General features: G+C 44.2%; 1 protein-coding gene across 2 annotated transcripts in view; it reads left to right on the top strand.

The window, feature by feature from the left end:
• MEIS1 (Meis homeobox 1) overlaps nt 1–22,460 on the top strand; it is a 109,522-nt gene that overhangs the window by 40,383 nt on the left and 46,679 nt on the right. For both annotated transcript variants that reach the window (XM_065833643.2, XM_071805715.1), the window contains exon 8: nt 16,579–16,724. In XM_065833643.2, coding sequence (XP_065689715.1) covers nt 16,579–16,724 — 146 coding nt within the window. The remainder of the gene's footprint in view (nt 1–16,578; nt 16,725–22,460) is intronic.

The raw sequence follows: 22,460 nt of genomic DNA, 5'->3' as shown, positions 1-22,460 counted from the left end.
GCTTCACCAAGAAGCATTTGCCTTCTCCATCTGCACCCAGGGCCGGGAGAGGGGTGCGTGGGGAGGGGGTGCCCCGGCCCCCAGGGCTTTGGAGAGCTGGGGGGAAGCTTTGCATTAGCAAGTGGTGAAAAGCTTGACCTTCTGCTGACCCAGGTCAAGCAAACCCCCTGCCGAAGAGTCCCATTTGGACAAGGATACCTGTGGGGTGAGGGAGGAGATAAAGGAAGGGGGAGGAAGATAAAGTAATCCCATTGACCTGGGAACTTCTCAGATACTACAAGCGAGGGGACAGCAGTAATAATAAAAGAGTGGCAATATTTGCCTGCCCCCTGTATCTGTGTAATGTCATTTCTAAAAGGGCTGTAGTATATAATAGCAAATGTGCTTTCAAGTATCCGATCAGTCTATTGAAGCAATGGGGAAGGCTGGATGCTCTGATCTGCCTGGTGCTGGAGAGTGTAATACAATCCTTGTCGCAGTAGAGAGAATTGTATAAATGGACAAAGATCCACTGATTACATCTTTTGCTGAAGTGTTAAGTAAAAGATGTGGCTGTAAGAGATGGCCAGTCTTCTATTGTCCCATCTTCTGGCCTGTTTCTATAGGGGTTTTTGCAAGAACAAATAGCAATTACCAAAATAAAAGCAAGCAGTGTGGCCGGTCCGTATCATGGTGGGACACATGCTCTTGAGTCAGTGTGGGCAGGAAGCTTGGCAGGTCTGTCCCTTACCATTGCCATTGCATCTTTATCTCTCCAGTGCATTGTTTGCCACTGAGTGCTTGAAATTCCAGTTTCCAAGTAAAAGCTTCCTGTTTCTTGCATTTACATTCAGTTTGGTAAGACATAAATTTAGTTATCTATCAAGGAGGGCTTTTTTTTTTTTCTTGAGTAAGGCAAAATAGGAAGAAGAAATTAATTCTGATTTGATGATAAGAGGTAGAGTTTTGCATTTTCCCAGATTCTCAGTGGCAGGAAGTGTGAGGTTGTGTCCTCACGATAAGGTGATGGATGGGAGCTAAATTCAGCCTTTCCATCCTGAGTAATTTTAGAAGGGGCCCCGAAGTCCAGGTCTTGTTTAGAAACAGAGATGGGCACATTCAGCCTTCGTTAGCCATCATTTCCTTGTGATAGCCTCACTGCTCATAAGTTTTTACTGTTCTGTGCAGTATTCAAAGCTGATAGTGCGCGTATTCTTGTAGTCATCTCAATCTTGAATTTCCCTCCAGAGAGTTTCTGTTTCTCTCTGGAGGGGCTCGGGAAGGACTAATTGCCTTGCTCAGACACTTGGCTTGGCAGCCCGACTTCAATGCTTAGAGTAAGGAGGGATGAATCTGTGCTAAAACTTGTCATTTCTTGAGGAAGGAAATGTTTGGTCTGCACGGGGAAGCACAATAAAATGTGTGGTACTGCAGGGGAGTGGGCGCAGGTGTTGTGTGTGGGTGAGGCTGTGTCCTCTGCAGCTCCCGAGCATCTCATGGAACTCATTGTCTTTAGTGACCAGTATCAGTAATCTGAAGTGTTCAAAAACCTTGATGTGCCTAGAAAAATATATATATATTTTATATTACTCATGGTGGGGGCAATGTCTGTATGCCCATGCCTAGCTCTTGGGAGACCAGGTTTCAAGCTTTCCCTGCCATCGGGAGGTCGCTTGCTTCATATGTGGTTTTGGTGGAAGGTTTTCACGTGACTCTGAGAGCTGGGGATTTAAATGTAAAACCTGACAGGCAGGCTTGTGAGACTTGGTAGCAAGGGTCTGCTTAACTTTCAACTAAACAGCATCGAGGTCTTTCATGAGATGAAAGGCTCCATGAATGAAGCCTTGAAACAAAATTTGTTGCCAAGTTGATGTGGGGATGGCCACTTTCAAGCAACTCAGGGCTTTGTTGTGCTGTTTGGGTACAGGGTCCTTTGTCTGCTGGCATGGCAGCTGCTGGGACTTCTCTCCATGTACCTTCCTTGTCTGCTTTTAAATGTAAAACCAGAGTTAGCTTACTTCCACTCCAAGCTAACAAGATGCACATTCGGTCCATTTGAGCACACTAATATGCATTCAAAAAGGCTCATATGTCTGCTTCATTTTATGGTCATATTTGTAGCAATCATCACTAGCAGATGAGGTGGAGGGGGTTTTAAAGATATTTTTAATGCGGAATATTGAACCCGCACTTTCATATTCAAGTCCACTTTGGATGGTGTCCTGAAAAATATCTCTGGATTGTGCACCACGACCTCGCTGTGCCCCAGAAACATTAAATTCAGGTCTTGCTTCCTTGCGAGGCTGCAAATGCAAAGCCTGGGGATGGTGCTGGGTTTTGAGTGTGGGAGCTTTGCAGGCACAAAGGGAGGGCAGGCTGCTGGCAGCGGCAGTGTGAGCTTATTTTCATCCGGCTCCTTGTCAGCGTGCCTCATCTGGGATCTTGAGGGCTGGCTCTCCAGGGTAAACCCTGGGAAGGGAACTGAGTGAGGTGCTTCCAGGGATGTCCCAGCGGAGGCTTCCTCAAGAGTGGTTCTGCTTGCCCCGCAGGAGTCGTAACCTGTGCAGATCTCTGCAGCACCTCAGAAAGTTGGGCTTTCCGGCATGTTTGTTGACTGCTTTGAGACTTCAGCCTCCTTATTTATATATCTCTGTGCCATGGGGTGTAGAAACTCATCTTTGAGCTAACGTGTACGGCACACGCCATCGTGAGCCTCTCCTAGCGTGAGGTTCATGTGCAACCTCGGATGTGCAGAAGCCTTCTGGGCTGGTGAGAGGGGAGCATAAGGGAGATCTTCCACGTGGTCTTACAGGCAAGAGCGTATTGTCCTCTCTGGGTCTATGTAGCACAGGAGGTTGCATCTGAATATGAGGAGAAACTTCTTTACTGTGAGGTGCCAGAGCCCTGGACCAGGCTGCCCAGAGAGGCTGTGGAGTCTCCTTCTCTGGAGACATTCAAACCCACCTGGACACATTCCTGTGTGATCTGCTCTGGTGAACCTGCTTTAGCAGGTGGGTTGGACTGGATGATCTCCAGAGGTCCCTTCCAACCGAAACTATTCTGTGATTTTTCCTTGTTCAGGTCACTGCTGAGATCATATTCATTGCAAATATGGTGGTTATGTCAAAATCTTTTCCGTAGAAACTGGTAAATAGAGTGTGGGTAAGAATGCTTTTTTAGCCGAACTTTGAAATTCAACCAGCAATTATAGATGAAAATCACTGTCTTTCCTTCTGATCTGCCTAAGCCACTAATTGCAGGTGAAGCTGGTCAGGCAGTTAAAATAAATGACAAAACTCAAAGTTGCCTTTCGTAGAAAACAGCAGTGTGCTTAGTGTTGGTTCAGGGGCTGGCATTGTTGGCGACTGTTCAGATAATTGGCAGATATTTGTGAAAGCATTTCCTAGTCTCAAGAGAACCGCCACTTTTGGGACCAGTGATTATTGCTGAAGCATTCTGATAAGAAAGAGTGCAGGCCTGTGGCTGGAGACTTCTTTTTCTGCCTGAGAAGCCTTGGTGACCCAGTCTTGAGACACTTGCCTCCAGGTTGTCAGTGGTCAGCCATACAGGAAAAGTTGTGTACAGATGAAGCAAGCAGTTCACAAACAGTCAGAAAATGGCATTTCCATTTTGCCCAGCATGTGATGAGTTTATTAGAAGAGACTGTCACTCAGGGTGATGGTGAAAATTGAAAAGAGTATTTACTAGGGTTTGACTGTTACAAGATAATTTGAATATGGGCTTGCAAGTATTTTCCTTCCTTTTTATCCATCTCTGAGTGTGTGTCTGTATATGTATTACAAAGCTTCGTCAAAATAGTCTGCTGATGTTTTGCCTGCCTTTATCAAGATGCAGCATGAAGGGACCTCTCTGATTCATATTTTAAGGGATGTTATTTTGACCTCAAAAAAATGATACTTCCTTAGCCAGTGCCAGAAAGCCCTTTCTGTGGTTTCAGTCCTCGTTTCTTTAGCGATTAAGAATCGGGTGGCATCAGAATAACAAGTGATTCTAATAGCCACTTCAGCCACCTCCGTCATGGGGAGGAAGCGCACAGGGCTCCTGCAGAGCCTCGGAGCGCTGTGGTGTGACCTCAAGTGACCAGATGCAAAAACCAGTGCAACTCTTGAACGGAAAGGTCTGCATCATCCAAACTGTGCTGACTCTTGTCCAAGAACACACTGTTTACCTGTTTCTTCCAAACTGGTCAATTTTTTGCAAGACTAAAATGTGTTGGGTTTTTTTTTTTTTTTTCTGGCTAATCTCAGTACAACTTGTCTGGTTTTAGTGAAACTGCTCCTCGCTTACATATGGATGTACAATAAGGATCATGTTTTCTGCTTAGATAATCAAAGCTGAACATTCCCACTATCAGTCTATGTATTCCCCCTCCTTTGTGTCTGAAGATACTTTTATATTAAACTACAAATATTCAAAATATTCAGGCTGACCACTTCAATCAAAAGCCACAAATCTTACCAGTTAATTCCAAAATGCATCTTGATGAAGGTAATGGCTGAAAATACATTTCCATGAGCACGAAGCAGCCAAGCTTCTGTCTGGCCCTCGAGATGTGTACCCAGATCTTAATGGAGGGTAGGGTTTTCCTTATCCCAATAAATAGATTTTGTCTGGGGAGTTAAGAGGCTGAAAGAGAGAATGTATTTGCCCAATGCTAAATAAAAGGCTATTTATGCTTAATACATTGGCAGAATTATTCCAGAGTAACTCAGCCATGAGAAAATATGATCCTTGTGTCACTGCCAAGGTCAGAGAGACCTATGGTGATCTGCAGAGTAAGTACAGGTCACCCAAGTTAAATCTGCCTAGGGGCTGACTTAGCTCACACACCGCATTTTTTCCAAGATTTATAAAAGCAAACATCTCCTATAGATGAAGACAGGGCTAAGAGTGTGGTCAGCTCTCTCCTTTGAGCCAAGGTCTCCTGTTTTTCCCTTCTCCTTTCCAGGTCGTTCCTTCCATTTCCTTTCCGTTCTTCTCTTTTCCGAGCATTTACAGGGTGCTCAGAAAAGTCAACCTCTTCCTTAGCATGGCAACCAGGACCTATAAAACCCTTCTAGTTGATGCTGCATGTGCAGGAAGGACAGGGGGACATCTCTGGTGTTTGTCCAGGAGCAGCACTGGCTGTCTGTGTGTGCACAGTGTCCTCACACACAGAACTCATCAGTTGAGAAGCATGGCTTGAAAGTTGGAGCAAGAAAGACGGGGTACACGATAGAAATATATTCCATGGCAACCTCAGCCAAGTGGGTACCATCTGAGCAACAGGATGTTTTGCAGAAGGTGAAGCTGGTGACCACGTAGGCACCATCAGGCTGCCCCAGGAGCAGACAGATGAGTGGTGGGTTGGGAAGATGAGAGTCCTTTTCCATCACCGGTGGGTGGAAGAGGCGAGACAGGGTCTTTAGCTCTTCCAACAAGGATGGGGTTGCTTCAGCAGAAAAGCAAGGTTATTTTTCTGTGTGGTGTATACCTGCCTAGGAGAAGCTGATGGCCTGTGGTTTTTAGCCTGCGGTTTTCTTTAACTTCCTTGGTTACTGGTTCATGTCATTTAAAGTACATCAAAATACTAAAAGCAGGCGGGTTTTGCTTTCTATCCATTTCTGCTGCTGTTGCTATTAGAGATAGTGACCAATGCTGTTAATTGAAAAAGAAACATCAGAAATCTTTTTGGCTTGCTTTTTGAAGGCTGTTCGTGTTTTCTTTGATTTTTATTTTTAAGACTCTGGATGGCTTTTTGCTATGACCAAGCTTTGCTTTGAGCTTTCTGTGGGATTTTGGTTAAACACTCTTATTGCAAAGGAGTGGAGTCAGAGATGAACTTGAAATAGCCAAATTACCGCCTTCCCATCCTTCATCTGTCTCGCAGTGGTTTCCCAACTTTGATGCCACTAGGTGTAGTGACATAAATAATATTCAATTTCTGGAGTGCACCAGAAGTTTTTCTTCCTTTTCCTCCCATCAGTTTGCCCATTCAGGGTAATCCCAGGTAGCTGATTTCTAGGAATATGTAGTGATGGAAGATAGAGGTGAAAATAAGCCACTTGTTCACCTGTAGGTGATAGTCAGGGGAAGTTTTTAAGTGTCCAGCATTGATCTGACTTTGTTTTCACCTTCCCTGCATGTTTTGGACCCTCTGACATCTGTTTGTTCCTGGATGATTTGCATTTGGGTTTGTTGTTTGTTTGCTTTAATTTGGAAAAAAACAAAACACCCTAGCCTATAACTGTGCTGTAAAGCAAACAGCAAAACACCAGAAGCTGTGATAGAAAGCGGTAGGAAACAAAAAACATGGCAGTGGCATGAATACATTAAGCTGGAGCCAAAGGGGACACGCTAACTTAGTGGGACTGAAGTGTCTGAAAAGGCTGTCAGTGCCTGCGTGCCCTGGGGTGGACCGTGAAGGGAGCTCAGCTTCGCTGCTGAGCCTGGTGGCCAGTGCCTGACCACGAGGAGCAAGGTCAAGACCACCTCCCCATCAGTGTTACTTCACCAAAGGGCTCTCCAAACCCTCCGAGTTCCCAGGCTCTGCCATGGGGGCTGGATTCACGCCAGCTGCCTGGATGTGCGGGGTTTATATCCCGACCTGCCCATGGTGCCACCTCAGCTCCCCCCAAGCAAGGGGTGTTAGTGGAACAGAGAAAGTAGATTCCATTTTTTCTGGGGGGGGAAGTGTCTGTAACAGAAAGGGAATTAGTGGCCTTAGCACCACGGTGGTCATTGCTTGATCCCTCCTAGCCATGCAGAGCAAGGCAGAGTGAGCAGCCCCGTTCTCCAGCAACTCCTGCTGTGTCCTACCCAAACTGCGACTTTCTCACCGCAGTTCGCGTAGATGAGCCTGAGTGAAGTTTGCACTGGCTACCACTAGCGGTTGTGCTTCGGTTGGTGCAGAATGACACCCATGGATGCCCTCCATCTTCAGCACTGTGCTCTACCAGGTGCTACCCATGTTGAGGTGCGGGAAGGGTGTTGGAAGATGATTTCTGGAAGCAGCTCTGTCCTGCTCACCCTGCCGAGCAGAGGGCAGCAGGAACCGTGCAAGCAGCAGCAACGTGCCTGCCCGCTGGCTGCCAGAGCTGACAACGCTGTGCCTTCCCTCTAAAGCCCGACTTCAGGTTTGTTTTTCCCATTGTGGCCTTTTTAAAGGGCCACCTCATCAGAGCAGATTTGCCTTTTGTGCTGGAGAGGGACAGTCAAGTGGAAGAAAATTTTGTGTGAGCTTGGCTCTGTCAAATCTACTTATCTCCTTTTGGCTTCTGCACCTCCTTCCTGAGAAGCAGCCTCCCACTATTGTCACAGGTCCTCCAGAGCAACCGGCTTTTGCTGGAAGAACAACAGCCATGGATTGAAGGCAGCAAGGAGCAGTGAAGACAGCATAAGGGAAAAAAAAACATTAATTCTGTCTATGCCCTTCCCTTAAAAGGTCTGACAGAGTGTTGCTTATTTTGTCATTAAGGTAGTTTTTCTTGAGCTGGTTGCTTGTGTGGTAATGTGCATTTTTGTGGCTGGAGAGCAAAGCAAGTTTCTTCTGAGCATCCCAGGCAGTGCTAGGGCAAGGTGACGGGAGGAAATTCTCTGTACAGTACAAATACTGTCCATTCAGTCGTGATTGCATATATTTATAACACTTGCTTAGAAAAGAGGAGGATAAGTGTTTTGGTTCCACCTTCTGTCCTGTTCATGTGAAGCCCAGGTACTGGAAGATTCCCATGTCCCTGTCATTCTGCCCTGCTTTGTCCAGTAGTTTAGGCCATCACACAAGTACCTAATTTCCATCAGACCTCAAATACACCTGGTAGAAATGGTTCTTCTAGGTGGATGTGGCTGTGCCTCTTCTCTGCCCTCCTTTCCACAGCTGTGAGAGACAGGGTCCTGCATTGGGAATCACCAGGCTGCCTCAGAGGGGTTTTTCAGATTAACCTGCCATAAAAAAATCAAAACTGTCTTCCTCTTATTTTAAGTGTAAAGAAATAATGGATTTGAGCCTTACGTTCAAAGCCAGGTGTCTTTTTATCAACTGCCTAATCAAGAGGTTTCAGTGGCTATGATTTGCTGGAGTAATGGGTACAGCAAGTGGATCTTTGCAAGGTTGTGTGAGATGATGGGTATTTTTTTGAAGCATAGGCAGTGGCAGCTGAGATGTTGTTACTGTCAAAAGAGGAAAGATAGATGGGATGGGGGGTGATTTATACTCATCCCTTTTAATTTTGCCTTTTGTAGTTGCAAAGTGACCACTGTGTGTGGGGAAATAGAGTATGTGGTGCCTCCATGACATGCAAAGTGAAGTTTAATATTAGTTTTCTTTCAATTGTGTCTTCATTTTTGTTGTCAGATGTTACTGATAGGCTAGGGACAAGGAAAATAATAATTCGTTGGTTTTGATACTTCTTCAGAATGAGTGACAGGAGTAGAAAAAAAAATGTGTAGCAGCAAGAACTTTTTCGCTTGACACAAACCACATGGGAACTTCCAATTGAAAATGTCTCATGGACTTGGTAGGTCATGAATCTTGACTTGCCTGAGCCACATCTAGACTAATTCTCTCCTGTTCATTATGGTTATATGACTCCTGTGACAGATAGGATCCAGCCCTACAAAAGAGGATTTGGGGTAAACAGAGTCTGAACTGCTGTTCAGATTCCACCTTGGGCCAACATTGGTTATTCCTGAAGTAGCCCAAAATAAAATGCTTTGGTTTGGTTCAGCAGTCCTAAGCATTTTATTTTGTCTTGCCTAACAATGATTTTTACGTATATATATAAGAACCTAATTTTGAATGATTTGGACAGTGTCAAGATTTTGGTGCATATTTTCTGTTGTACAATGTGAAATCTACAGCATCATCTCCTCTGGAGCAGGCATGTAGGCAGGCCCCAAGGCAATTTAGCTGTGTTTAGGGAAGGAAGCCTACTTAAATGCGCCACTGGAATAAACTGTTTCTACAGATAATGGCGTCCCTTAGTTTATACCTAATATGCTTCTGATCTTTGCTTTGAGCCTCTTCTAGCTGCTTGTGCTCAGTCCAAGAGTCAAGTGTCTCAGGAGCTGGATAAACATAACAATAAAGTCAGTTTTTAAGGAGCTATAGAGGTTTACAGAAGTTGACCTTGTGGCCGTTTGGGGTATTAGTTGGGTGTATTTCCCCCATGGCAGAGCAGTCCTGTGTTCCTGCTGCTTCTTGTGCTTCTGCTTTGCAAGGGAGTAAGACCGACTCAGTCTAATGGTGGATCTACCTGTGCCTCAGCTGTATGCAATTGACTTCTCATGGAGAATGCAACTGGTGGGACCCATAGCTGGGAGGGCCAGCACTTCAGCAGCAGTTGGAGAGAATACGTTTCAAAAAAAAGACCTGTATTTGAACAAATTGAGAGAATGACTGGAAAACAGCTTTTCTCAAGAAGTGGTAGGGTCATCATGCTGGCTTTTAGGTTAGGGAAAAAAACAACTGTTAAAGCTTTTTACCATTCTTGGTTAAAGCAGGATGTTTTTTCTGTTTAACCAGATACTTTTCTGTAGGGTATTTGCTTCCAACTGCTCAAAGTAAACTTCTGTTGCTGGCAGCAGGAAGTTGTTTGCTTCCCATACAGTGAATTGCTTTCTTTTGAATATTTCATTGGGCACATAGATGCACAGCTTCAGAAATATCGCACAACTTACCCATAATGGCGGAGTTTTCTGAGCCCCATCAAGAAGTGCTGTGTTGTGCAGAAGAGGTTTCTTTCATTTCAGCTGTAAAAAGCTGCCAAACAAATGAAAATGAGTAAATTCTGTGGGGTTTCCCCCCCATTCATCAATGCTGTTTTTACTCTTCACATAGACAGCTAATTTGCTCATTGCTTGCCTGAAGGGAATTTGAGTCAAAAAGGAGGATTGAGTTACTAGAAGAAGGTGTTCCTGTCTCTAAAGAACAAAGTACAATGATTCAAGAAAAATACTTCGAAAATTTGTCAAATGCCAGAGTGTAATTTATGCTTGTCCAGGTTACTTCATCTATTAATATTTGTGTAGAATGTTTTTGCAATGGTTTCCTTTAGTATCTTGTAAATATGGATGCTATCTGTGGTTGACAACGTCCTACTGCTTATGTCACGGTCTGGATCCTTGCATCAAACATACACTGCATCTGCTTAAGAGATGCATGCAAGCTGAAACACGTGGTAGTTGTTCCTTGCTAATGCTCACTTTCAACCTTGTTGTTCCTCATTAACTTTTTATTATTAAGTATATTTGAGAGGCATTTTTCATTAAAGAATAAGAAAAGAACAAAACCAGCCGCTCATCAACATCATGTTTCAGATTCACAAGCAGACTCCATCACTACTGTAAATCATTTTTGGGGCTGTCCTGTAGGCCATTCAATGTGCTGAGATGATTGCCGTTGACCTCAGGAACTCCTGGATTTGTCACTTGTGTCAGATCTGTCAAATCATGGGTCCAAGCTAATAGAAAATGTTTTTCCTGATAAAGAAATTGCACAGTTACTTTAAGCTTTCTGAAGGACTGTTTTGCTTGTAGCCCCTCATGTGCCTTGCCTGGGCATTGGCACGTTGAGAGCAGTCAGCAGCCGGCTAATGTTACGTGTGAATACATATGTGCATGTACGTGTGTAAACTTTAAAATAATGTATTTTGTGGAAATCTTTTGAACCGATGGGCCTTTTTATGTCAAAACTTCTAGTTTGACATTGATGTGAATACTGGCCTCCCTGACTAACGTCAGAGTCATGGGGGTGTGACTTTTGCTCACCACATTCCTTTGCCAAGCTGGAGTCCGTATTCTTTGCTTGCCCAGGTCCATAAAATACCGATGGTCTGAAATGGCAATCCTTGTTTTAAGTCCTGTGAACTGTAGGTTGTGGCAGATTATTACGTCCTTATTACATCCTTGGACCTGCTTTTTGAGAGGTCATCATTTTGTACTTCATGGGAAAACGACATTTCACATGTAGGCCTGGTTATGCTCTGTGAAGAGTCAGCATGGTCAATGTGTGTGGGTATCTGGGAAACCAGAGGTGTGTTTCTGTAAGGTATAACATAAGTAAAGATGGAAATTATAGTAGTTAACTCTAAATTAGCACAGAGCACTGAAGAAAGGTTAAGGAAAGTCATTTTGACACATAAAATCTCTCTAGTACATGATGTTGCTTGAAGTTGCTAATGAATCCTGCTTTCCCGTTGTCTGGAAAGGTTACTAAAGAGATTTGAGTGCTTGGAGGGGTTAAAAGAGAAAGGAACCAACAAAGCTGTGGATGGACAGTTGAACAGTTAAATATTTGGCTTAGACAATGTAGGATTTCTCATGCTAGCAGAAGCAGGAATTTGAGGAGCTCCTATCTAAATGCTTTTAAAAAAATTATGAACGAATTTTTAAAAAGTCACACTACTGAAAAGCCTGCAAACTTTGGGGCATTGTGTTAGGTATTTCAGTTCATAGCACTGGAACCATTGTGAATCTAGTACAGAAGTCAATACTTTCTGTCCAACCACAATGCATATTTGAATTATAGAAGTTTAATAAATGCAGAAGTGCAAACCATTAGGTTCTTCCAGGAGGCAGAAGCTACCTCTAAGAAGAGACATTTGGAAACAGAAAAATAAGTTCAATTTAGGGAGCATTGAGTTTTCTAGAGGACACTGATTTAGTTGCCTGTTAATGGAGCCCTCCAGTCCAGGGTGCACCTAAAAGTTGCTCTGGGTTTTTCCCAGGGCTTCTGAGTACATCTTTCACATTTTCTTCCATGAAAGCCTTAAAGCAGTGGATTTAGATGCTTATCTAGGGGTGGACTGTAAAAGCTGGAAGGGGGTGTTCATCCCATGGTTTGGTGGACCTGAGTAAAGCAAATAACCTTCTCTTGTTTCCTCCCAGTGAACTGAACAGTGGACCCCAAAAACTTCTCTCAGGTCTCATGACAGAGGTGTGGGAAGCAGGCTTTTTAGGAATAGTATGTTTTGCTTTGATATGAAAGTATTTGTGCTCCAAATACAAATTTGATCCTAGTACAGGACTACATGCAGCGAGAAGTAACCTGTTGTGTCTGGTGAAGATACCTGTAGTAAACCCGTATTTGGCACTTTGCTGTTGAGATTTCTAGTCACTTAAAATCATTTGAGGATGTTAGTGTAAAGAGCCATGTGCAAAGGCACGGATTTTCTAGTTGAGTGAAGAGCTGGGATTTTTAGGACATCTGGATTTTCAGCCTTTCTGGAATAGCCTAGACTTGGGACTATTTATGTCATACCTGAGCAATGCCTATGTTAGAGGTCTGAGGATGGATTTAGGAGCTGTGTGGCTGAATGTTACCTAGTTGTGCCTTTCCAAAATAGCAGGGCGATGACGTTTTGGTTTGGTTCAGTGTGGCAGCGAGGAAGAGGCTTTGAATTCCCACCTGGTTCCTGTAAGGGCCGCTGCCACTGAGGGCGAGCGCATGTGCCAGGCTGCTCTCCAGAAGCACCTATTTTGCCAACAAAGGTTTATAACAGATCACCCAGGACAAAGAGAGCATTACCCACTCGAGGAGCCGCTGTAAACTCGGTTGCCCTTTGCTGCTTCTGCCTCCGGTTTTTGGGGGAGTGGGAGGGGAAGGGAAGTTGTAGGAGGCGATGGCAGCGGGGAGGGGGACACGGTGAGAGGAGCCCCCGCTGGCATGGCCGGCCTGACCCATTCAGCAGGGCTGAATACGATAAATGCTGCTTTATCCTTTCTTGAAAGGAACAAGATAGCGCGGCCTAAATGCCTGGGTGTGCTTAAATAGGCAACTCTGGGACGCCGGAGTCGAGGGCGTTTGAAATCGGAGCTCCCTGACAGCCGGGGAGCTGCCACAGGTCACCTGCCTCGCTCCATGGGGACGGGCCCAGGTCTGGCAAGAAATCGTCCACGGGCGAATTGTAGTACAAATTCCTTTCTTTGTTGGTTGGCCTCTTTCACTAGACCATGGCCTATAAAAAATTGTGTAAAAACAATTCTTAAATATTATTTGAAAGGGCAAACGGCCATGCTGAAAGGTTTGACAGTTTGACATATAGCGCCTGGTTTTGCTCGCTGGGGAACGGGCGTGCGGAGTCCGGGCTCTCCTCCTGCTCCTTACAGGCTCTGGGTTTTTTTTTAAATAGCATCTAGTTGCTGTGCAGAGTCTCTGTGCTCCCAGCAATTTGACAGGCAACGAGTCTGCTTCAGTGATCTTAAATCCTTTTAGACTAATTTGCGAGCGAGCAGAAAAACAGCTAGCACCTTCGGATCCAGCGCTCAAAACCAGAGAATCAGGTATTGCCAATTAAAGTGCCATTTCCAACCATCATATCAAGACAGATTACTTGCAATTCCTCTGATAATGTCACACCGTGCCTAAAGAGAAAGCGAGACGGAGTTTCTCCATGGACAAAGGATCTGTGTGGACCAAGCTCATCGGTGACCAAGGCAGAGGGACCGTGATGCAGATCGTGCATAGGGCCATGCATATGTGCGGCATAAATGCGAGCCGTGCGCCTGCTCTGCCCCCCGAATAGCCACGGGCCATTTTGGAGAGCCTCTGGCCCCTCAGTCACTGGCCTACTAGTTAATTGCCACACGGACTTCGTGACACATAGGCAGATAATATGACATTTTCGGTTTCTGTCACTAGCAAACGCCACGGCGTTGCTTGCACTAGTTGCTAAGAAGCTGTCAGAAACCATTAGCAGCTGGCTAAAGTTGCCCTATGGCATTTCCTCATGGCATCAGCAAAACAAGCATAAATCACCCAGTGGAGCCTCCCGCTATACTAATGAGGCTTTAAGCTTGTTTATGGACTAGCATCATTTCTATGATTATTTCCACCTTTTCAGTTCGCCTTCATTTGGCGGCAGGAGAAGTCAACTTCAGGAACGGAGTTGCCGCTGACATTTTACAAATGCGGTTCGTAGCTGCTACCGTGTGGCTGGTCAGTGGTGCTTCAAGTTTGTTTAGTGATCTTTAAAAAGAGGAAAAGAGAGGAAAAAAAAGAAGGGGGGGGGGGGGTGAATCTCTGGAGACCTCACAGAGGTGAGAGTATCAAGTTGCAAAGTAGATGGAAATACTAAAATCCACAATTGACCATTTAGACTTCTCTCTGTGGTTTCAGTCTTTACGGGATCAATTTTCCATTTAAAAAAAGTGGAAGAGGTTAAACAATTTATAAAAGTCTAGCAAAGCGTTTGCTCTTAGGATAGCTGGGTGCTTTCTTATCCTCTCCCTGCCTTTCACTTTCTCTAACTTGTGTCGGACGGGGCCAGGGTTTATTGTTTTAGGCTTTTCTGAACATGCACCAGTATTTACACTGGATTGAAAGCATTTGCTTCCAATGAAAATCTTGTCTTAGATTACAGCCCAGCAGTGTAATTTCCCTCCCAGATGGGAGTAAAGTAGCAGTATTTGCCTAAAAACAGTAGGAAGAACAAACTGTGCATTAAGCCAAGGCTGTTTTTGGCTTGAGCTAATGATGTAACAGAAACCTTTTATTTGGGATAGGTCACCGCTAGGGATTGAAGGAGGTGATCTGGCTCGCGCTTGAAAGGTTTCTCCGCTGTATCTACATAAGTCTTCACTTAAAAAATCCTGTTCCTAATGCTTCTGCTTTCATACAGCAGAAATAAACAGGAAAGGTTCTGGGGAGTGTTATAGGTGGAATGCAGAAAGCTTTTCCTCCCCTAATGGAGGATATAATTCAGGTGCCCCGGAGGCATGCTTTCAGGAATTCTCTTGCCCGAGGTAATGGGAAGCTAAGGCTGCTTGAAGGCCTTGATTATCTATTGATGCACAAAGCTGGAAAAAAAAAAGTCATCTCCCTTAGATTATAGTAGATATTTCCATAAATTATCAATGAGTCCTCCACCCATCAGGCACGAGGCAATGCCTGCTAAATTAATCTGAAGGGGGTTTGAAATGAGGAGAAGAGTATATTTAAAAAAAACCACTGGGTTGGGGGGAGAGGGTGGGTGGACGATGGCAGGGAGGTGGTGAAAGGCAGTGTCATTAGGTTAGAAGCTTTTCATTTTTAATCAATGTATGCGTAATACTTTTCTTTCCCTTGTTTGCCTCTCGCAGACAGAAAGTGGATTAGCCCATGGAATTCTAAATGCTGTTGAGTTGTTTCTTTTGCTCATGTTTCTTTTATGAATTATTATTTTATATGGTGAGTTGCTTCTCTGTATAAAAGCCCTTTTTTACATACTGGGCTTTCAAAGAATTTGTCGGATATCTGATTTCTTCATAAAAAATCTTGTTTGCTTTTGTAACTACCCAAGGTTACCATTTGATTAAAGACACAGGCCAAGTCATAAGGACAATTATAAATTTGCCACGGTCAGTAAGGTACTAAAAATATAACACTAACAATAACTTTTAAAACTATTTTTAAACAATTTTTGTGCTGAAAGCTGTGTAACAAATCACAATTTTGACACTTTTTTTTTTTTTTAATTTATGTATTTGTTTTTTTATTCCTAACAGAGATAGTTTTGATTCAGCCCAATTCAGATGATTTTCTTGATCATTCTTGCCCGGGGGTGTAAAAACCACTTGCCTAATAACATCACAGCTCCATGTCGCTACAAATACAGAAGCCAGTTCAATCCACATACAGAGAATTCAAAGACTGATCTGTTATGTGGACTTGTTTATAAACTGTTTTCAGTGTTTGAAACAAAAATTGCATGCAAACTGGCTGGGCACTGCAACTTTTGTTTTCCTTTGACCGCTAGCCTGCCAGCCCAGACCCAAGCTGGCTGCTATGCAGTTACATCCTCCTGTAGATATGTTGCTAATGTGATGAGAACTGTCTGAGGCCTTCTCCGCATTAAGGAAATTCATTCTGGATCAGTTGTTGTTTAAAGGGAGCAGATACCTATTACGGATATGGCACACCAGCACAAAGCAGGGTGTTCATTCCTATGGTGTATGTCAAATTGGTACCCACTTATCCCAGTATGAATTTCTTTTGGCTGGGGCTGGGAAGTGGGGAGGCCAGTTAGCTACCCACCTCCCATCAATAAGTCAGGGGAAGTTGGACATCTATAAAAGACTTAATACATGCAATGCCCCAATCCTTTGGTTATTTCTGAATTTGGGGAGAGAATACGGTGTTGCAAGAGAGAAACACTCACCCTGCTCTTCACATGCCAGAGTGGGACGGGGAACCCAACTTCACACACATCATGGGGACAGGACACTATTGATACTTTCCTAATTGCCATCTCAGCTGAAGTAGCTGGCTGGGCTGAATTTTTGGGAAGTGACCTAGTGTGAAGAAAAGCCACCGTTTCCAGCTTTGCAAGCGGGATGCTTGCAATTTTTTTTTAATTATTTTTTATTTTTTTTAAAGCACTTTCTGTTTTGGGTTACAGTGGCATAAATGGTCACACTGTCCTTCAGGATAAACCAGAACGGGGCTGACACCCTCCCTCTCCCCATGTCTCTTTCCCCCCCATCCCCTCAACCTTTGGTGAATTACGATGTTAAAGAATTTATACCTCATTTAAATATTCATGCAGTTTATACCCAAAGCCAGGCTTCGGCTGAAGTATATAAAGGTAGCATAAGTCAAAATTTGATTCACTATATTTACAGGTGACGGCTTGGACAACAGTGTAGCTTCCCCCAGCACAGGTGATGATGATGATCCAGATAAGGACAAAAAGCGACATAAAAAGCGTGGCATCTTTCCCAAAGTAGCCACAAATATCATGAGGGCATGGCTGTTCCAGCATCTAACAGTAAGTGAACTCTAGATCACATATGCAAAATAAAACATGGAAAATGTCATAGTTGTAGTAGTCGTAGAAAGCAAAAAATACGTATGATGTTGCTGAAAGGCAGCTCAGGGAACTTTGCTGAGCAGAGTTGTTGTTGTTGCCTCATTTGCTAGATGCCAGGGGAAGAGCACAGAGTGTATGTTTTTATGGTTTTGGGGGGTGGGTTGTGTGTGTTGGTTTTAGATTTTTTTTCAAGTTGCAGTTGTTAACAGGACGTCACCGCAAAGTGTGACTAAGCTTATACTAATAACCTCGGAGACCTGTCCTGCCCCGCTGCTCGCACAGCTGCAGCTCCCCTTAGCTGACGTGGGAATCGCTGCTTCGGAGCAGAGAGCAGCGCTCAGCCCGTGGTTCTGTGCTCTGGAGAACTGCGGAAAATAACTGGGGAGATTAAAAACAAAGCAAAAAGCAAACAAAGACCTTATTCAGATGTTTGTCAGAGATCATGAGAAGCTTCATGATGAAAGGTCTGAATGTATCTGGTTTAATAGCAAAGTATAATTTTTTTCTTTGAGATGTTCTCATTCCCAGAGTGTAAGTTACCCCTGTATTTAACATTATGAAGGGGTGGGGGGATGCGCAGCTATTTCTGTTGCCACAGCTACCTGTATTTTTTTTTTATTCCTGGGATTAGAAATCAAAACTCTGGACAGGTGTGTGGGGTTAAGCTGGATGCTGGAGCTTCTTTCAAGAGTTTATATTGTGTACCACGCTTTTATGATGTTAGCATTTAGAACAGTGTTGTTAATGTCATTCTTTTTCGTCAGACTGTGGTGATCTGTCACTGTGTTTCATCCACTGTGGGCACGTGGGCCTCTGGCCTTGGGTTGTCTGTCTACGCTTTTCTATGCCAGGAGGATTAAGGACCAGGCGAGGGGTTCCGGGGGTCTGCGGGCGGTAGTGAAGAACGGCTCTAGCCTCTAATCCCAGCAGTTGACTCTCTCTCCTGCCTCTAGTTAGGGTCAGGGTGAAACCAGAAGCTGGTCAGCTTGCCCAGCCCTGGTGGGAGCCCTGCCAATGGTATATTCATAAACTGGAGGAAGCGCTCACGCACATCACCCCTTCATCCCCTGCTGAGCCAAAGAAACCAGATATCTGCCGTGACTCTTGTCAGCACGGGGATCAGGCTGGGAATCCTGCCCCGTGCAGCCCGGGGTTGCTATGAATGAACCTTCGTACTGGAGCACTCCTCCTCCGAGGCCAGAGAGGGCCTCGGGTATCTCCAAGTTTATCTCTCCCTCTAGCAGGCTCTATGTCAGCCGTGTCCCAGCTTTGCCAGCTCCTTAACCCTGTCCCTGGTGCGTTTGGCACATGGCTCCCAAAGGCTGAGGTCCCGTTTGGTTTTGGTGGCTTCCTGGTTCTAGGTTTCCTCGCCCAAGAAAAGCTGACAGCCTGGTGTGTCTCTGCAGGTAGATTTGAAGTTAAGGACATCTGCCTCCAAAACGGTCCAGGGATGCTGTGCCGGCAGTGATGCTCACACCAGCCTGACGCTGCTGGTTTAGGTTCTGGATTAAGGAGGTGCCCTGGAAGCTGTGCAGTCAGGACAAGACACACCAGGGGACACTGAGCAACTGCATGTCAGTCCCCATAGTTCCCAGTTGAGGAATTACAAATTAAGTAGGATGTGTTAGTATTATTAATAATATTAGTGTTTTTTCCTCAAAGTGGCCTGTTGCTGTGTTTGTGATAGTAAATGAAACATCACCCAGGCCTGGGCGCAGGAGCGTGATGGTCTATCCTGTTAATTGCTTGAGCAGTGACTAGCATGCTCTTAGCCTGGGCCGGCTACCACCCTCTAAACCCATTCCTGAGAGCACGGCAGAAGAAAGCAGGGGTGACTCCCAAAAAACCTCATGGCAGGACCCCCCCTGTGGTGAAGATTTAGCTACATGGGCTTGACCTGGCCCTGCACCTGGCTTCATGCAGAGTCTCAGGACCAGAGAATGGACCTGTCACTGTTGCATCTAGGTTAGGTATAGGGTGCAAGTGGCTTTTCACTCTTCTGCTGTGCCATAATGGTATGTGTGAAAGAGAAAATGAGAGTGCCTGTGGAGCTTGCTGCAGAGCTGCCTCTGAGAAACATGAACTGGGTATCTGCTTGTAAGGTGGCCTCTTCTTCTGGAGGCTGAAATGCAGAAAGAACCCTCCCATGACCTATGCAAGGAAGCTGCTGTATTTGCTACCTTGCAGCACTGACTTAACACTTGCTTTGAAAATCCACCACCACCTGTGCAGATCCAGCCCAGCCAGGTGAATTGCGCAGATTTATTGCAGGGCAGCTTTCTCTTCTGGCAGCATCAGGGTAGCTCCAGGCTTGTCTGATCAGTTCAGTAAAGCAGAATTGGTTTACTCAGTCCATCCTTCTCCAACTAGGACCTTGGGACTGGCTCTAGGTGGACAGTTTCCCCAAATTAAAATATTTGGACAACATGTAGGCTCTTCCAAATGGTGTTTGAGTTGAGAGTGTGTTTGCTGGAGTGAGAAGGCACCAGAGAACTCACACATCCAGAAGAGCAGTGGGTCTTGTGTGTGGAGGAAGACGTCCTTCAGGCAAGCACACTGGTAACATGGGAAGAATCAACCCAACAGCTAGTGCAAGAGCAGTATACAACATGTTGAGCAAGCTGCTTGGGGTGCTGTCCTCTCTGCAGAAACACCCAGGCCTAAATCATGGCTACAGTCAGAGCTGAGGAGTAAGGGGGTGAGAGACTGAAAGAATTAAGACTTCATTTTTGAGGGTGCCTGGGCCTCATGACTGCTCTTATGACCCTGCACACGGGCACCGCAGTGTCCCTGGCTGGGCTTCTTGCTGCAGGAGGGAGGCCATCAGCTGAGGAAGCTAGAAATCCCACATCATTTATTTGTTATTTGTGAACTTGGTCTTCCTTAGGGTGGACACAAGGTCCTCCCTAAAATGGGAGGTGAGGAGATAGGTAGTGCTGTTCAGGCAGGGGATGCGTCAGGACAGGCAACACCTCCCTTTTGGCCTCAGTGCTTAACCCGCCTTCACTTTCCCATCTGGAAAATGGCAGGGAAGAAACAAGCAGCGATTAAGCGCGAAATCCAGCATCCCCTAGACTACTGGTGCTTCCTAATTGGGGTGTTAGTTGGAAGCCCTCCTTTTCAAAGACAATTTTTTCCCTCACAATTGTAATATTAATACACATCAGTGACATGGGTTTAAACAAAATAGACAGTAATTGCTGTGTCTGTCATACTAATGATTAATGGTTGGAAAGATTTAAAATAAACGTTGGACTAATAATCTTTTAGAAGTGTATAGGCTGGCTTAATTCTTTCTATGCAGTTATTCCATCTCCAAAAGTATAAAGTCTTCCTTTGTGTACTGACTTCATTTCCTATGGTTTGTCCCTTAGTTCTCATTTCTCACTTAGGAGTAAATTCTTTTTTTTCTTTATTGAAGAAAAAGAAATCAAATGCAAGGCCGTAACCTCTCCAGTTGTTGAAGTGTTTGGGCAATAGTTCCCACTCAGTGTCAGGCTGCAGCCCCCCCTATTATTTTGACTGATGTGCAGAACTGAGTTGACATATGCCCAAAGGGTAGGCAAGCGCTGTCCTCTGCGGATGCAAGCAGTATGCTCTGAAACACTTCAGGGGATAAATTCATCCAAATTGCCTTTTTTTTTTCCTTTTTTCTTCCCCTTGGAATAATAACAACAACAAAACCAATCAGCTAAAACAATAGCAAAACCAGTGATCAGACTTACACACGGGACTTTGCAGGATTAATTTTTAACTATTTGGTGTTCTGACTTAATTTGGATTAAATCTCTGGGTTGGAAGAGCTGCCCAGGTTGGCCATTAGTTAGATGTGGAGCTTGTTGAAATTTTTGATGGTAGGTTATAACAGCAGCCTGTAAATCTTCAGGTTTGTGAAATCTGTTCTTAGGACTTTGCTAGAAATTTGAAGTGAAAGGCATGTCCTGTTACTCTTTGGAAAAACATAAATAAAGAAGGCTACTAATAGTTTTGTGAAGAGGTGAGGACATCCCCAAAGTACAAAAGTGGAACCAAAAGTGAGGGGAGGTTTGTGACATCAGGTGAACATCAAATGCCCTGGCAGGGTCTCGAGGAGGGACTGAGGCAAACCAGCCTGGTGCTGGAGCTGGGCTCCAGAAAGTTGCCCTAAGGATAATTTCTGGGTGTGCCACAGCCCGACCACAGTTTACAGGCTTTCTCTTTTGTCGTTATTACTGCTATTATTACAATTATTATTATTTTTGCTCCTTGGATCACTTAAGGTGCGGGGATCATATCTCACCACTGTTTTTCAAGCAGATCTCCTCACTGTAACGTATACCCTCAGCAGGGCTTGCAAAATAAGGGAAAAGCTTGGAGGAAGGAAGAAAGAATCTTGCCTACAACCAGATCTCTGTAAATTTAATTGTGGCAATAGGATTAGTTTCTGCTTCAACCGATACTACGCTTTTGTCCAAGCAGCGGTACCTTTTGGTTCAAAACTAGAAGAAGGGAGTTTGGGGGTGTCTCTTTTCAAGTGTTTTGTTTCTGGGAATTCTCTGCATCCTTTAAATCCAGCTGAGTTTAAAATGTTGAGATTCAAGCCTCATTTTGGGGATTATACGATGTAATTGGTTTGTTATATGATGAGTATTTGATGATCTTCACGTTCATCATCTAATCAGACAAAAAACCCCATAAAATTATAATCCCAAAAGATGTTTAATAACAATTTAAACTATTGAAGGCTTTATTTAAGCACATTAGGGGATTATGAACTACTTTTTTTTTCTTTTTTTAATGGTGCCAAGAGGTAGATTCAAGGACTTCAAACACCTTTTAAAAAACAAATTACCATGATTTTAAAAAATGAATGGGCCAAGGGTTTCTTTCATGTAAATCCCATAATTTAATCATTATTTTTAACTGCTTTTAAAACAATTTCCTTAGGAAGTTAAATCTTACCAAAATGAGAGGCTGAGCAGAAAGTAAAAGACGTAGCTGAAACGTGTTGACGTTGCTGTAAAAGTGAATATTTTTTCCTACTATGTATGTGGATTTTGAATCTTTTTTGATTGCTTTATTCCATTCTATTAAACAAGAAAACTTATAATAAGCAATATGCAGTCAATTTAGCAAAGCTGCTATTTGTATAACATAATATTTGGAGATGGATATTTAAAGGAGGGACTTTATATCAGGATCTAGAGGAGAAAAATAGCCCCCATTGCTTCGAGGATGTCGTTCTGATAGAAAAATACTACTTCGCTGCTTAATTCTGTAAGTTTTGTTCATGTATTAATATTTTGCAGGCTAGCAACTTTTTAAGGTTAAAGCAAGTAGATTTCAGGTCTTCTTTTATCCCTCTGTTGTTATGAGATATTTCCTTGGGAGGAGGAGTGTGGGGTTAATTTGGCTGCGTGCCTGTACTCCAAGCAGGATGCTTGTTCGGTTTTGGAAAAAGGGGTATAGCAAGAGAGCAGATGAGTACAAAATTAAGCTGCTGAAAACATACAAAGGGGAAATAATTGGCTAAAGCCAGTGAGGTCTTCCTTTGCTCTACTCTTGAGAGGGTTTGGAGTCAGTGAAACAAAACAATCCCCCCCTTGAAAGTTCAACTTATAGTGAGTCTGCATCCTGCACCAACTGATCCTTGCTCTGCAAAATGCCAGAGGGCTCCTGGAGCTCATCTGTGTAACAGGGCTCATATTTCCATAT

The sequence above is a fragment of the Patagioenas fasciata genome, chromosome 3 (assembly GCF_037038585.1).
Source record: "Patagioenas fasciata isolate bPatFas1 chromosome 3, bPatFas1.hap1, whole genome shotgun sequence".
Lineage (NCBI taxonomy): Eukaryota > Metazoa > Chordata > Aves > Columbiformes > Columbidae > Patagioenas > Patagioenas fasciata.
The sequence above is the reverse complement of the archived record's forward strand: the minus strand, read 5'-3'. Positions and strand labels throughout refer to the sequence as shown.